Source organism: Haliotis rufescens, unplaced genomic scaffold (assembly GCF_023055435.1).
Source record: "Haliotis rufescens isolate VD_foot unplaced genomic scaffold, xgHalRufe1.0.p SCAF_11, whole genome shotgun sequence".
NCBI classification, from domain to species: Eukaryota; Metazoa; Mollusca; class Gastropoda; order Lepetellida; family Haliotidae; genus Haliotis; species Haliotis rufescens.
Window position 1 is genome coordinate 32,681,880 of NW_025963791.1, and position 17,845 is coordinate 32,699,724.

The following is a 17,845-nucleotide window of genomic DNA, read 5'->3' on the forward strand; positions in this document are numbered from 1 at the left end:
TCCCCTTGTCTCGCGATGCTATGAAATATTACGCTATTTCTACTAACAAGAATAGCGTAAGGTGATAGCCCTGTTGCTTATCATTGATTGATTCGTCCGCAGAATGTTTGTTTAGAGTTATGTGGGTTTCTATTGAAACTTTAACGTTTTTCTCCGTCTATATACATACACAATATAGATCTACCTCTTGTTTCAAGGTTACCAAGCTTTAGGCAACATAGAAACGCTTTATTAGTGTTATGGATAATGAAAAAAGTAGTCACGTATGATGGACCGCCGTCATATAGCTGGAATATTGCTGTGTGTGGCGTTGAACGACAAACAAACAAACGTATTGTGGTGATAATTGGATCGATTACAGATGAAGTTAGGATCATCACTGACACCGAGAGTGTAGTTTCACGAAGGGCCTACGAACACTGGCTGTCAATGAGAGAATTGTTTTAACCACCCACTGAAATTGTGCAGTGTGTGCGCATTTTGATACATCTTCACAATAAAAACCACAAGAAATCATTTTGGGGTATTTTCGGATCTATATGCCAATGTGTACAGAAGCGGAGAACGGGATATTTACTGTCATTGTTGAAACATAGATCGACTTAAAAATATATAATTTCCCTGACACGTGCTTATATCTAATGAACCTGTGGAATACTAAAGATTGTAGTTCAATAATGAGGGTCTACCTTCTTCCTATCCTTATGATGCTACACCTGGGACCCGTTCCATAAAATGACCTTAGCTCTATGTCTTTGTTAAAGTATGGGATTTACGATCGTCACAGCGCTAAGATCGCTTTGTGGAACGGGGCCCCGTTTTGCAAGCAAAGTTCCCATAGGTACTCGGTTCGTAGATACCGACTTTTTACAATCTGTTTAGAGTTGTTGTTTTTTTAACAAGGAGGAACAGATACCGAATAACAAATACGTGTTTTGCCTTGCGGTGTGTAACCTGTTATAGTATTTCGGTGTTTTCCGAAGCAGGCTACGACTAAAGGAAACCTAAACCAAAAGTGACTTGCATATCTTACGGGTGTGATTGATTGACAGGTGCACGTGAACAACGACAACACCAAGACGTACGCCCTGAAGATTCTGAAGAAACACCACATCGTCGAGACTCGCCAACAGGAACATATCATGAACGAGAAACGCATCATGATGGAAGCAAGATCCGACTTCATTGTCAGGTAGGTACAGTCCGGATGGGACGCCACGTCTGATGTTAAGGATGATGGTCATATGAATAACGAAGTTAGGATAGAGATACTTCAACTCACTAAGGTTCGTTACGGTTTGAGGACGTGGATTCCAAAATGTTCAGCAATGTTTAGGTTTCTGGATAAATATTTTGCAGCCCCGTGAAATGAGATCGCATTACGGTTTTGTCGGAATTTGACTGTCGTCTTGGATTTTCAAATACCACTACACAAAGTTTATTGACATGGTGCTGGGGAATTATTTGGTACCTCATGAAAAGGTTAAGGTCAGGCGATAGAAACAACTCACATAAGTTCACGGTTACACCTTCTGAATATAGTATGTATCTTACATAGTACGATACACCTTAGCTATGATACATCTTTGTCAGTTTCTGAGGCATGGTTACCTCTGCCATTCATACTTACCTGTTTCATAACAAATACAACCGCCTGAAATGTTGGCGGCATGTCTATCAAAGGTCAAGGTCATCTTTGACGTTAATGTGAAACATGGTTGTCAGTGGCTCTGACGTTAATGTGATTCATGAACAGTCAGTTGTGCACCTTTAGGTTTGAGGTTAAGATATTAAGAAGTATCGCCACGTTCTAGATATGGCCATGAAGACCAATGTTATAGGTTAGAAACGGGGCACTTGATGCTGTGATAATTTGACATCAGATCGGTGACACCAAGGTCGCAGTATACTACTTTCTTCAGTGTGACATAATTTCAAGCAGCGTTGGATCGATATAGATATCGGTATCATATATCCGCTGCCCCACATGGGTTTAAGCTTTGCAATAAACTAAAATACTAATATTTCAATTACAGCTAATGTTGAAAAGTTCATTTGTATAATGCCCGTCCAATACGACATGTGTTCATATTACACATAGAAGACAAATAAATGTCGTTGACATTCGTATGCTTATGTTCTTGCTTTCTCATCTTTCAGATTGTATAGAACATTCAAAGACAGAAAGTTTTTGTATATGTTGCTGGAGGCCTGCTTAGGGGGAGAATTGTGGACGGTTTTACGAGACAAGTAAGTTTTCACATAACGAATAGGACTAAAATTTCAAAGTATAAAATCGAGTTTTTAAGCCATACTGAGTGAAATGGCGAACACAAATGTAGGGGAACAAACCGCTTTGGCTTCGTCTTATCTCGTCAGCTTCATACGCTGAAAAGTCGGATATGGCACCAGAACATTTAAATGTCTCAGTGGGAATTAACGCAACTGTTAATGTGCGATATGAAATTCCCCCCTACCAAATTAGAAGTGACTGTAAGAGTTCATTTGACAAATGAATTGTGATGTGTGGTATGTTAATGTTTATCATCTTGAAATACTGACAGAAGTGACTGTTGTATTTTCTTTAGTCTCGAACTCTAAGACTGAATAAAATACGATGTCAAACGTCTGTTGTAACCCTGATAAAGATAAAGACCCGAGTTGAAAAAAATGTTTGGAATGCAGAAATTGTCAGGATCTATGGAAAACATGAAAAATAAATTAAGCATGGTATACCAATTCTTTACGAAAAGCTGATACGAATAACGCGCCTAGACCCGTCAAGTCATGTGTGCATTATCTCCGTCTTACAGGGCACCGTTTATCACCGAACATTCAACGGTTAATTGCGGTTTAAAAGCAAATCCAAAGTGTTTATTTTCAGCCCTAGCTTCATCCATTTCGGAATTGAGCAGATTATATCTGCTTTGGGGCGTTTATTTCATGCGAATGAATACGAGCAGGTTAGAATACAATTCACAACAATCAGTGCACGTTAAAAGGTACATGGAGTTTGTTTTGAGATTTTGTCCGCCATTTGGTATACAAACAAAATCACGGACTTCACATAAAGTCATTGGGTTAAAACCATTCATCATTATTAACTGAAATTTATTTGCTCAAATTGAGTTTGATAAATGTCTTTTTCAAAAACAAGTGCTCATGATATTGTCGGAACCGTACAATCGACAATGCATTTAGCAGAGATTTCCTATGAAAAGGGTTTTGTCGCTTATAATATTTTAATATAAACAATGCAGCCAAGAGGGTTTGGGTGATCCTGGCACAGTCAAGCTGGTTAGGCTCATCATCAGCTCAGGGCCCTTGCCCCCTCTACACGCAACCCAGATAGCGAATGGGACTTCTCCCAGGAAGCTCTGCTTAGTCAAATCCACCCAGAACTTTTTCGGAGAAAGTGAAGACTCCCCAACCCTGAAGCCTTCCGCTTCACCCAGATTGTCAGAAGGGCTGTGTTCCGGGGAACAAACACAGGTACTCTCCCAATGTCAGTCAACAGATTGGGAGGTACCAAACCTAAGGCACCGAGAACAATGGGGAGTCGGACAACTTGGCACATGCTTTTCCTGAATCTTGTCAATCATATTTGTGTCAAAAGGGATAATGATATAAATTATTTCATTGATTTATCAAAAAAGACAAGACCAGGTTTGTTGGCCTGGATAGGTCTGAGGCTGTATACGGGCGTATTCCAAAGAATTTTGTATTTATTATTTTCCATGACGCCCTCTACATATTTTGGGTCGTACCATGGATGGACCTCTGTGTCAAAACCACAATCATAGCTATTTTTAATTACTACTATTAATGGCCATCGGCCTTAAAATTTGTGGTTATAAATAACAACCATTGGCTTTGACGGTAATCATCGGCCCATACTACATAGATAAGACGAACGCACACGAAATGAGGCAATGATACATTCTAAATGTCACCATAGACGTTTCTATAGTTTGAAATTGATGTCTCCTCGTAATTTCGTAGAAGTGATAATATTGACGATGGTATTTTAAGAATACACTTAATCAGTACCTTAACGGTGTCAGCAGCCTGCCAATTACTAATGTCTGAACTAAGTACCTTGGCTCGTGTTCGTAACTACTTCAGTTTTACTGGCAAGATAGATCTACTATTCCAAGCTGCCCAAGCAAGGATAGTTAGTTAATGACACGTTTATGTAATGCACCTGCCATATAAATGTGAGCGTATATACACTTCACATGTAAGTTACTGTCAATCACCACTGAAACTGACAAGGTTGTTTATTTTCATAGATGTACATTTCCGATTGCTTGGAAAATTGTTGTAGAAGATATGTTGTTCTTCGACTTGGAAGCACTTGCCGAAGACATCACTTCGGAGGGGCTTGTTTGTTAAGTGAACCGTGTTTTTGTAAAGTTGTTATTTTAAGAAAGACGTGGCCAAGGTTTTTACTCTTCATTTCAAAGTATTTTTCAAAACACGTGCTTTATCTTTTAATGACGGGGTTCGGAAAGAAAGCTGGGGACGTTTCATTAAGTACTTCATCAGATTAGCCTCGAACACAACAACAGGTCGTCAAAGAAGTGTTTACCGAAAACGCAAAGAGGCGAGCAAAAACGAGTTATCTGCCCTAAAGCTATTAAGGTGTCCCAGTGTTACCATGAATCGATTAAGTGATACTCTTCTTAGGTGAAATGGGGTTTAACGTCGCGTCCAAATTTTTACACTTTTATAGGGACGTGCATGTACGTGTGTGTCTGTGTGTGGCTGCTTGTACCAGTCCAGACTAATGCCGATTTTGTAGTGCTAGCCCACTAAGTTACCATGCTTCAGTTTAACATGAATACCCCGACCAGTCCTTGTTCTAGCCCCTTAATGCCTAGCTCCAGACAGGGTAACAACAAGTTCCATCATTTGGTGTGACGCGGCCGGGGATCGAATCTCGGACCTTCCGCACTCCGGGCGGACGCTCCACCACTAGACCACGTTGACGGTCCACCCCTTTAAGAGGAAGGGCGGTGGGGTAGTCAAGTGGTTAAAGCTTTCGCTCGTCACGCCGAAGACCCGGGTTCGATTTCCCACATAGTAACAATGAGTGAAGCCCATTTCCGGAGGCTCCCGCCCTAATATTGCTGGAAAATTGCTAAAAACGGCGTGAAATTATACTGACTAACTCTTTTTAGAGGCTATTCAGAAACATGCAGTGACGTCAGTGAAATGGCATATTGCGGATCACGGATAATTTCATCGTCCACGATGCAATGTACTTTCACATATGGCTACTTTCTAAAGTAATCCCACTGATGTGGATTAGTTGGATAATAACAGAAGATACATGTTACATATGTGGTCTTTGTTGTGTGATCACAAGTTTGTCTTCATGATGTGCACGTGAGCTCGACCGCTGAAGTAAATATAGAATTTCGCAAACAATTTTCAGACTGGAATGAAAAAAAACACGACTGCATCATACATATACATCTTAATGCATTGTACTATATTGCATAAATTATTATCGTGCATATAACTGTTACTTATTTCGTAAGCTATGACGTTCAATCATTTCAAAACCAACTATTTGTCATCACAGAGCTTCGTTCGACGACAACACGACTCGCTTCTATACCGCCTGTGTCGTGGAGGCCTTCTCCTATCTCCACAGTCGCGGCATCGTCTACAGGGATCTGAAGCCAGAGAACTTGTTACTTGATGGCGAGGGATATGTCAAACTGGTGAGTAATAAAGCATAGTAATGATTATGAAGGAGAGAAAATGTTTCTACATTGTGCTTCCAACACTCGGTTTGGTTCGACACACTGTACAACACACGAACTCAAAATACGTGTACATGTCCCTCGGCTTTGGTCCATCCGTCAGTTAAATACAACGCTGCATCCGTTGGGCCCACCTGCACAAAGCTATCCTAGTGATACGACTATCGTAAGTCTATGTGAAAGTTTGAGAGTTACGATCATCTTCGCGCAAAGATCGCTTTGTGCAAGAGGGCCTGGTGCCATCGTTGTTTACTTTATTATATTTTGTGAATATATTATCTTGAATTTCCATTTTTTAATAATATTGTTGAATAATGAATTCTTCTTTTAAGATCTGTTAGTGGTATTACTGTTTCATCTGTTCGCATATGTTGTATACGTAAAAATATTTTCAACTCGGCCATAATATGTGATCACACTATATGAAGATAGAACAAGATTTCATTTTTTTGTACATGGTCCAATTTCAGCAGAGTCAGTTTGTGCTGCTGGAGGACAACACCCCTTGTCCGCTCACATTAGTCAGTCCAGACAAATGATTAGCCAGATCCTGGTGTTGTCATCCTACTCACAGGATCCGTTGACTTGGGCGATAATTATACTTTATCAGCCAAAGTGGTTTAACTGACACTGAGCTGACACAGCACGATATATCTGACATACTGTTCAAAGCGGCGTTAAAACCAACTCACTGACTCATTAAGATGCTCTGACAAATGACAAAGACGGCTTCATTCACTCACTCACTGTAGATGTTATGAGTTACGTAATTCCTGCTAAGTACGTAAGTAAGTACGTTCTTGTTTCATGACCGTGTAGAATTTATTACGTGAGAATACATACACTTCTGTGTGTCATTTGTAACGCATAACCCCGCTCCGCTTCTTTAATCAGACAAGAACCCATTTGCCGCTGTCGTTAGTAGTTTCACATGCAGTATAACTATTTGTTTGAGTTGTTATTGGAATGATATGGATTAGTTTCCAAGTCATTCAGCAAACCAGCATCAACGCTACAAATACACCACCGTCTTATAGATCATGGTCCAGGCTCTCCCATCCTGCTACGCGAAGCACTTAGGATACGATGCACATACAGAATGGAAAAGCGTGTTTTTTTAAGACTGGCATTAGGGCCCAATTTCGCTTGGCTTGTTCCATTATGCCCTGCACTCAAGCGGCGATCAGGCGAATGATTTACTGTAAACGTTTGCATTTACTTCTGTCAGGCTTACGTGCTGAAACTTAAGCAGTCGCTGTTAAAAAGTGTTTGCTTGTTTCCTTGTTATCGAACCTTGATGACGAGTGTACCTTTTCACCCCTGGTTCAACTTTCTCACCTGCTAAAAATCAAATAAGAAAAAGCCAAATTTCTATTTTGGTAATGGTGATTTGTAAAACATTATATTATTTTGAAGTTGAAATTTCGATTTATCAAGGTTAATGTATATTCATACAGACAAAAGAGACAGAAACATTTCCATAATGCTGGGAAATCTATGCTAAAATCCATTGAACGATTCCGACTATATCATAAGAATGTGTTTATTAATCACTATGAAATAGTCATACCAGGTGTTCGCGATGAGGTGAGTTCAACCTGAGTCACCATTGGCACCCGTCACAAACACATGCAAAGGCAGATCAACTGTTTACCTGAAAAAACACCGGAACATATGGTAAAAGACCTGTAGGGAAAACATGTCCTGACCCACAGGTCTAACAAGTTTTGCAAGCTCTAGTTCATCCAAGTTTCCTTACACTCTGACTTATGTCTGTGGTCCATTAAGCGTATTCTTCTTAAATAAACAACCTTCGTCATCTTGCTCAGACTCTGCAGTAGGTTCCTCTTCCTTTGCTGACCAATACAGTTAACACACATGGAGCTTTATCTCATGAAACGCGAGCTAAATGTGGGAGGAAAGCCCGAAGTGATGCAGGTCTTAGACGTTTACGACGTTGGTGAAACCCTATAGGACGGTTATGGTGCTGACAAACCTAGAAACATTATCTGGGCGAACCGGGATTCGAACCCACGATCATATGTTTCTGGCGTGGCGAAGGGACGCAACTCTGCAAAGGGAATTGCGGCGCCGAAGACGACTGGGCCACCCGTGCCCGAGCAAGCATGAAGACCATCATACCCCTTACCCGTTAAATATGTTGTGTGTCTGTTTCATACTGTTTCCGTTACAACACTTTCGCGATAACATAACAGCTTATTTATCAATTTGACATTTCTGGTTAATATAACCTCTTAATTATATGTCCTTGACCCGTGCCAAAACCACTCCACTACCGTACCCCCCGTGAGATAATTCCTTCTCCAATCTATTAAAAGTTCACCTGGTCAACTCATTCATTCTACAAGCTGTCCATCGGTCAAGGGCTGCAAACTGCCTCAGCGGTGAAGAATCTTGACCATTATGAAACCGACACAAGTACTTGACCAGCTGACTGTGATAAGTCACGTCATGTCACGTCATTAATACTAACGCGGCACTGACAGATGCATGAGGGAAGAACCCTCAAAATATTATTTTCATTAACCTGTTTTCACGTGCTTTGCAGCGGGATGTCGAGTCTCGCGTAGCAACGGCTTCGCGTTATATGCCTTTCAAATAATATAGTGGAAATATGTTTAATTGGATCTTAGTTTGGGGACAACTGTATTATGCAAAAGGAATTCGCTCAAGGAGGCGAAATGAAAGAAGGAATATTTACACGAATACCATGAACCTTCATATATTCAAAAGTGAGTGAGTTAGTGGCAAAGTTAGGGATGGGACACCAAGCTACAGACTTTTCAACTCATTGTATGTTGGCATTTTCGAGCCTACCAAGTGTCACGTATAAGGACGGTCGATATGGCAAGCAATTCTTTTATTATACAATGTCGGCCCAGAGACCATATACCGATAAAATAGAGTCTCTGGTTGGACGTTGTAGCAGGACTAAAACGAAAACTGTTTTAAAAAATGAATACATTGATCCAACCCATATGGCCATGGGAAGGACCCACTAAACCTTGACCAGAGAGCACGTGGAAGCATGGCCTTGCCGACATGCCTGGCATACTTTGCGTTAATTATGGTGAACACCTCCTCGGCAGTTGCCGGCCTCTCCTCCAGGATTGCCAGCTCTGTCATCATATGACGTCCATTATTAACTTGCCGACGGGAGCTCCGTGCTGTCTTCACAATATGCTTGGTAGCATGAGCAAAGAAAGCATTTGTCAGTTGACTGTGGCGTTGCGGGTGATGAAGCGGCGTTAAGGTAGTCTCCACTTATCAGATGCTGGCTTATTGAAATACGTTTCTGTCAGGCAGAATAGATGATGGTTAGGTAATATAATCATTCCCGACTTTATTATATGATGAAGTGTGTGGGTGTGGTGTTGTCTTGTATGGGGGCGGTGTTAAAGCGTTCGCTCGTCACGCCGAAGGCGCGGGTTCGATTCTCCACACTGGTACAATGTGTGAAGCCTATTGCTGTTGTTGTCTGCCGTGATATTGCTGTAATATAACTAAAAGCGATGTGAAGCCATATTCACTCACCCACCCACTCACTATCTTTGTGTGGCAATGTAAATTGGACGCATATTTTCATATGACTCGAGTCTAGATCGTAGATAAGTGTCGCTTTTATTGCATACAGATCAAGCGAGAAGGAATGTGTGAAAACATTGTGTGTACGACTCATTTATCAATTAACTGGGATACTTCAACGGTACGTGAACTCATCTGGAGGAAGAGTGAGTGAGTGAGTATGGTTTTACGCCGCTTTTAGCAATATTCCAGCAATATCACGGCGGGGTACACCAGAAATGGGCTTCACACATTGTACCCATGTCGGGAATCGAACCCGGGTCTTCGGCGTGACGAGCTAACGCTTTAACCACTAGGCTACCCGACCGCCCCTCTGGAGGAAGAAGAACCTATAGAATAATTCACCAAACTTGAGATAAACCAGTCACAATAGTAATGAAGTTGTAACGATGTTTTACTAAATATTCATGATACCAAACCAAGACGTCATTTTCTGAAGTTGTATGGTGTGTCGATTTTGCAATATCTGTGTCATAACTTACCTTGATATCATGATACAACCAGGCGTTCCAGAGAAACGTCCTAAGGCTGTGATCCCGCCTATCCCTGCATGATGTCCTGATAACCTAATGTTTACCGACTGCGTTGGCATCTACTATCTACGTCCCTTCATCACAAGCACATGGTCTTCGTCAGCGTTATCCCAACAAGTGTTCTTGTTGATGGTATCCATAATTGTCGTTATTGCCCTAATTCTGAAGACAGAACACGTTGTATGAGAGATATATAGTTGCGTGCTTGCTCCGGTAACCTCGTTATCGTTCCCAATTCCCAGGTCTTTAATGGACATCCTCCGGTTGGGATTCCAGGGCAAAGTAGGTACCCCAGTCCCTGATGAGTATTGTGGTATGAGCCGACGACTAAAATGAGGATCAGATGGTTACAATGTGTAACGACGTAGATAGTGCGCCGCTTCAACCCCTCCGCGTAAGCTCGTGCTGTCAACCATTTGTTTACTTTTCCCTGTTCCGATTATATACAGGCCAACGTGATATAGCTCGAATGGTGGTGACTGTGGCGTAAGACATTTCTAACAATTCTGCTATTACCCACACAATCTTCTTGTCACATACATCGACTCATACACTCGTAAAGCCTCACTTTTTGTCAGTTAGTGAGTATGAATTTCGCGGCTTTTAGCAATATTCCAGCAATATCACGGACGGGGACACCTCCAACACACACACACACACACACACACACACACACACACACACACACACACACACACATTTACTCACACGCACGCACACATACATATTTTTGTGACTTACATTCTGTTTCTAATGTTCTTTTGTTTTGCTTCGCTTCTCTCGCCTTCTATGTTATTGGAGGATGCGAAATAGTTTATCTACTGCCCATATGTGAAGCATATGTCAGCGGGAATCGTTAATCACCACGGCCCCTGCTGCCTACTGCTGTTCATTTAAGGTGACTGATTACAAGAGGCTGTCGAATGATCATGACCGTTCATTTGGTAGACGAAAGACTAAGTACATCCACCGTTCTAGGTGGTCGAGCTTCGATCGCGGCCTAGCTTTATGTGTGTACTACCTTAACTTTTAGCATGCGTTGATCGATTTTATTCCTTTTTTCGCAAAAGTTTCATTTTACATTCCAATTTTTGAAATTAACCTTTTCTACCCCATAAAAAGCAATTTAACTCCTTTGCCGACCCCAGGTTTTCATATCCAGCTTATCTGCAAACAAAACCGACAGTGTTTAAACTATCGTCTTTGACACTAGTTTTTTTGTAGGGGAAGTTACATATTCTATCATAAATGTCGTTCAAAAGACACCTACACCGCAGATGACAATGTGATGGCTTCTATGAGTTGGTAATGTGACTGTAAACGTTACGTATCCCAAGTTACTACGGTTATAATGAACTCAACGGGACCACTGATTTTAGTTCGATATAACCGTAGTTCGTTATAAGCATATATACGATATATATAGGCAAATGTCCGGTACCAAAAATATGTTCGTTATATCCGTCAGTTCGTTCGTGATAAACGTAGTTTACTGTGTGTGGACATGTTTTAATTGGACAATGTTCCTGCAGTAGAACATATACAATTGGTGTGACAAAGGAACGCTTTAACCGCGAGGCAATATCGTCGCCCCTTTATCCCTGAGCTGAAGTCATGACCCCGGTTCGTATAAGACTCTCACTTTCGGATGGTATCTCTCGGCTACACACTTCATTAGATTTCTTGGGTTTATCTGTGGAGAGATAACCTGACATCGGGAGACTAGGGTCGAAACAAGAGTAGTGAGATTCTCCACTCTGAGTTAACCCTTTCCTCACAGAAGGCATTTTGAACAGTTTTAATTATTATACACTCTGCATGAACTCAACCTGTGTATGTGAATGGGCCGCGTTCAGTTAAAACTCTGGTAGGAGGCGTAGTTAAACAGTGTAGCCTAGAACATCGGGGACAATACGGGAATTCATTATCGATCGCAGATCGTGGAATAGTTACGTCTTGTTACATGTATTGTACACGTGGTTCGCCCATATAATTGTGACTAATTGCTCACCAGTACTTCTCCTGTGATGTGCAGTCTTTTTCAAAGAACGAAACACATGTCTGGTGCAGCTACCTTCAAGGGTATCTTCGAACGAAAACATTCTCGAACGCACTTTAACTAGAACGTATGTATTTCTTCCGCTTTCCAGGTTGACTTCGGATTCGCTAAAAGGGTTGGCCATGGCAGGAAGACGTGGACATTCTGTGGAACGCCGGAATACGTTGCCCCGGAGATCATCCTCAACAAGGGCCACGACATCTCAGCCGACTACTGGTCGCTCGGCATCCTTATGTACGAACTACTTACCGGCAGGTACGTTACCACTAAGTAATGTTGAGTGAGCGAGTGAGTGAGTTGGGTTTGACGCCGCTTTTAACAATAATCCACCAATATCAAGGCGGGGGACACCAGAAATGGGCTTCACGCATCGTAACCGTATAGAGATCTAATACAGGATTTTTGAGTGAAGAGCAAACGCTTTAACCACAAGACAACCAAAACGCACCACTAAGTAAAGACATCAAACATATCAAATGAAAGTAAAACAATCGTGCAACGTGTTTAACATCATTGTAACACCACATTCAGCACACAATCAGATAAATATAACATTAACCCTCTGTAGGAACATACACAATATATTTATGACAATTTCAACAAAAAATGATTGATTCGGCCATAGTACGTATGTAACCCTGGAGCCAAGATCAGCGAGGTCCTATTCGCCGTGTACTGCGTAGTCTTGATAACGTAAGTCAGTATCGTCTCTTGTACGTATGATTAGGCGGTAGCCGCATTCCAGATCAGATTTTGTACTTATACGACTCAAAGAAGGCAAGGACCACGCGATTATTCCCTGCCATGGCAGATTAATTATTTTATAGTCATGTGAAAGAATCACGTGGTCATTTATTCTTATAGTTGTACATAACAGAAACGCAAGCCATTATCACATGCACCATACATTTGGATGACCATGTTAGGGAATACGTTTCACGTTGTTTATCTTCCCACTGGCAACGATCAAGTATTGTTTTGCAACCAAACGTGCTAAGACAACAACATATTAGAAAGATGGCCCATTACATAAAATGATTCAAATACTTATGAAACGATACATGACACAGCATGGAAAACTTCAGACCACCTGGTATATCCCGCGAGAGAGACATCAGCAGTCATCCATTCTTGGCGGCGTTAATGGATTCAGCGAGGCTGCCAAATAAGTATTTATCTGGCGCCTGTTTTCAACATACAATATTAATGGCAGCATGAGCGTCCTTCAGTCCACTCAATACAGTAACACGATGCTGTGTGTTGCCTCTTCCGCGTGATTAGTACTTGCCCATCCTAACCATTTGCACATTCTGTGGGTGACTTGTTCCTACCGTTTGTGGTTTATGTCCAGCAATAACAAATCTATACCCCGAGAAATTAGTGAAGCGACCCCTGGTTTTGCGACCATATTTGTCCAACAACAAGGTATTTTATGATTCGCGTCAAGTCTGAGCTGTGGTGAAGAATGAAATGTCTTGAGGAAGATGAGACTCACAGAGAATATTTTAATTGCAGTAATAACACAGTTGCGATAGTACTGTAATTGAGCAAACTTGATAAGCAGGAAACCATTGATCTGGGAGTGAGTGAGTGAGTGTGGTTTTACGCCGCTTTTAGCAATATTCCAGCAATATCACGGCGGGGGACACCAGAAATGGGCTTCACACATTGTACCCATGTCGGGAATCGAACCCGGGTCTTCGGCGTGACGAGCGAACGCTTTAACCACTAGTCTTCCCGACCGCCCCCATGGATCTGGGAAGCGGTAACTGCTGCCACTCCCGATGCAAAGCAGCCTCTAAAGCTGCCACGTTCTGTACTAGTGGATCCATTACCTGCAGTCGGCGTCCACGAATGCCGCAGACATGATCCAATGGATTCCAATGGTCCAGGCAAAATGTCAATAGCATGTTCTGGCTGAAATGCAGTCAAAGCACGAGAACGATGGGGTCTAGCATTGTCGTCCATAAACACAGTTCAAGTGTATGATTGTTAAATAGATTGAGAATGTCATGGTGTAACGATCGCCGTTGAGATATCCTTGTACTGTCACTATGTCCAGTTTATAGTCATGAGATATTTCTCCTCACCCTATCACGGAGCCTCACCACGCGGGACTGTTGCTGCAATGTTCCTAAGGGTATACGCAGTATCTCTGTGTCTCCAAACCCGCATTCTCCCTTCGGTGACGTGCAGCACGAATCTGCTTTCATCGGACCAATGGAGCCGTAGCCACGTCTTCAGATTCCGATGACGTCAAGCCATACACTAAACTAATCGAAGTCTCTGATGATGAGCAATTAACAAGGGACGTATGGTGACCCGTGACTTCAACCCAAATGATTTTAGCCAATTTCGGACAGTTCTGGTGACAGATGCCTGTTGGGAAGCCATTGTTATTCCAGAGCTTTACCCTTAGCAAAGGGTTGTCGCCTCACAAGACGTTCTAGAGCCCTGTATTCCCGTAGAGTTGTCTTTCGGGTGCCCATGGTCGTGGACGGTCCTTCAAGTGTCTGTCGGTGTCTTCTTACGAATCAGCTGACGGCAGTATGGTCGTAGCCACGTTGACGTCCAATGACTCTGTATGACATACCTGTGTCATGCATGCCAATAATTTGTCAACATGTGCGGATTAAACAATCGGATAATTACCACTTTATATACTCTTACGTGCATCAATATCAAAGTGCATTTCCTAAAACTCGATGGTAACATGCTACACGTTCGCATGTCGGTATGTTTGAGCGACATAGTCAGTCATTTTCATGAGATACTCGATATCGACAGCCATCCTATGAATGAGTATCATTACATGTGGATCTTTATGAAAGGGTGTATCGTTTGTTATCTTTATTTTATCAGGAGTGCTTAATTAATTTCTAGGGGCATATATAAAAGAGGCAAAAGCCTTTAGACAGTCACAAGAACTGTCTGCTAAAAGCAGAGTCGATTGTACGATTCCGACTGCATCATAACCATGTGTTTACGAATAACTATCAAATAGTGTTGATACCAGGTGTTCGGGGAAAGATGAGCGTATCTTACCGACGGCACCCGTCACAAACACATGCAAAGGCAACTCAAAAAGGAAGAGTTTACCATTGTAATAGCAAACCAGTTTTGTCCTCTCACAAACACAAACACACACACACACACACACACACACGCACACGCACGCACACATACACACACACGCACACTGATAATGACGCCGTATCATGTTTCGTATATCTACCAAACATGACACTGGCATACTTCATGAATATGTAGCCATCAAACCAATAGGGAATCAGCACCATTGCCTATACAGGAAGGGGGAAATAATTTGTCCCCACGAGCCAAATCCAACAGGTGATATGAAGAGTTTAAGCAGCCACCATTCATGATGAAAACACGCCAGGCATCCAAGTTACGTTCTGATATTTTCACTAGTTGTCAGTCCCTAACAGCTGACTAGGCTGACGCGTGGAAACTGTTTCCAGATTATATGGTGCCCGCGCTCGTACCAACCCAACCTCGCCGTCATTCGAGTTAACAATTTCATTCAACCACTTTGTACTTTAAACCCTAAGTGCGGACGTCCGTTGTAATAAGTGGATATTGGTGATAACACCAGCAGGGGTTGGCGGTGTTTAAATATAGTCAGGTTTGTGTGGTGCACACCTGTGCTGTTAGGGCCCTTTGAAGTGCTCGTTAGCATGTCATGGTTACGTGTTGGTTGTAAGAGGAAGTTCATGGTAGAAATGTGGTGCCTCGTTAGCAAGTGCGAATGAAGAAACCTGTCCTGTGATTGCATAATGTTTCCTCTGAGGGAAGAGTAAACCCATTTTTTAAAATAATTGAAAATTTCTCAAACGGTAACCACAACTTTGTATTCCACCGGTTCTTCTATCACGTACGTACTTGTGAGTTAAGAGGTGTACTTTAGCACATGTAATTTGAAGCCCCAACACCTCATGTAACCCTACGAAGGTACAATTTGGAAGTAGTTCGTAGTGTTACATGCCGTTCAGACACGTGTTCAGTCCTTACCTAGGTACAATTTGGAAGCAGTTCGCAGTGCTACATGTCGTTCAGACACGTGTTCAGTCCTTACCTATGTACAATTTGGAAGCAGTTCGCAGTGCTACATGTCGTTCAGACACGTGTTCAAGTCCTTACCTAGGTACAATTTGGAAGCAGTTCGCAGTGCTACATGTCGTTCAGACACGTGTTCAGTCCTTACTTAGGTACAATTTGGAAGCAGCTCGTAGTGTTACATGTCGTGTTGGGGCTTCAACTAAGTGTTTCCCACAGAACGCTGCAGTAACAGCTATGTACACTGACATCATAAATTGAGAACATGAAAATGAATTTCTAATTGGAAATACAATAGAATAATGTGCAGACTCTCAGACGAGGTTATATCCTCTACTGTATTAATCGAGTGTTCTTTATCTCTTAAGTTTAATTTGTTTTCTGTGGAAAAACAATTATCATTTTTTAATTCAGTACAAATCAAATCTGAGGAAGAAAGGATGTTGGCATCAGGAAGCTGACCTCGGCGTCAGTCCGCCATAACTGTCACAAATCGTTTAGTCATGAAAGCTAGACACAAGTATTTAGATTTAAAGTCAATTGATTGTGATTAAGAATCTCTCTCCTTTTCTTTCAGTCCCCCGTTTGCTGGCCCAGATCCGATGAAGACCTACAACCTCATCCTGAAAGGAATCGACGCCATAGACTTTCCAAGGAGAATCACCAAAAACGCTCAAAGTTTGATTAAAAAGCTATGCAGGTAATTGGGTGAAACCAGACATTTGTTTTGGCTATTAGTACTGCCATTGTACGCCTGATTGCTATCGGATCACTGTGTGGCACGGAGAGGAGCTAATGCAATGTAATGTTAGACTGATGACCTACAGTGGTCCTGTCTGGTCAAGCGGTCAGTGGTTATACGTTTCAACTGACCACCCAAAGTGGGGGCAGGCTGTCTGAGCCGAAAGTTGTGTCTGAATTAATTTCCTGCAAATTATCAGCTTGCTTAAGTTGAAAATCAATGCAACAGGTTATGATATTTGTGGGAAGTACATGGTAAAGTCATTTGATGCATCTGCCTCAGCATCACGGAAGTATGGTGTGTGATGACTTACGCAGAATGCTACCTTAGCTTTGATGCTTGTATGAATGTTACCCAGCTTTGAGAACCTTATTTTAGCGAGAACTAACAGTTAAGCATAACCAGTTTCGTATTTACAGGTAATACATTGGAATTCTACATTTCAATAAGTGACAAAGGTCAAAGGTTAGATCTGTCATTCATATCAACTGAAATATATATTGCATGATGTTGGAAATAGTTCTAAATTTTCTTGGCGTAAGATCGTTATCATATTACGTTTTCACTTTTTGAGTTTATTTGCAATTCCGTTCCGAAATGATGGAAGACGTTTTTTTATCTCATTATACCAAATACCGTTTGGCATTTCGACGCCACCAGGTACAGTATTGTGATAACAATTACCAGATTTCTCAGTCATCACTGGTTTACACGAGCATAATGAAATGTGCTTTTTTCCTAGCACCTGTTTCCTGATAATTGACATCCTATGAGCTTCTGCAGAGAACAAATATATAAAGAGTGTATCTCTCCTCCAACCGTAAAAAAATTAACCGTAAAACGCTTTCTTTCTCCGTGTCCCTGTTGAACTGAAGCATCCGAAATATCTCCACCAGCGATTTCAACTGACACCACTTGCGCCTTACGTTACGTTAACGGGGAATTTACAGTAACGTTACGCCTGAAATGAGCACAACGGACGTCAGTAAATTGTATCCGGGCCACTAAAAGTTTTTATTTCTTTCGACAGCACTCGAACATTAAGAATGTAATA

At 41.8% G+C, this 17,845-nt stretch overlaps 1 protein-coding gene across 2 annotated transcripts in view; it reads left to right on the top strand.

The window, feature by feature from the left end:
- Positions 1-17,845, top strand: part of LOC124132484 (cGMP-dependent protein kinase 1-like) — a 120,185-nt gene that overhangs the window by 96,527 nt on the left and 5,813 nt on the right. For both annotated transcript variants that reach the window (XM_046496397.2, XM_046496396.2), the window contains 5 exons: positions 1,053-1,192; positions 2,161-2,250; positions 5,591-5,732; positions 12,064-12,227; positions 16,627-16,749. In XM_046496397.2, the coding sequence (XP_046352353.2) occupies positions 1,053-1,192; positions 2,161-2,250; positions 5,591-5,732; positions 12,064-12,227; positions 16,627-16,749 (659 nt within the window). The remainder of the gene's footprint in view (positions 1-1,052; positions 1,193-2,160; positions 2,251-5,590; positions 5,733-12,063; positions 12,228-16,626; positions 16,750-17,845) is intronic.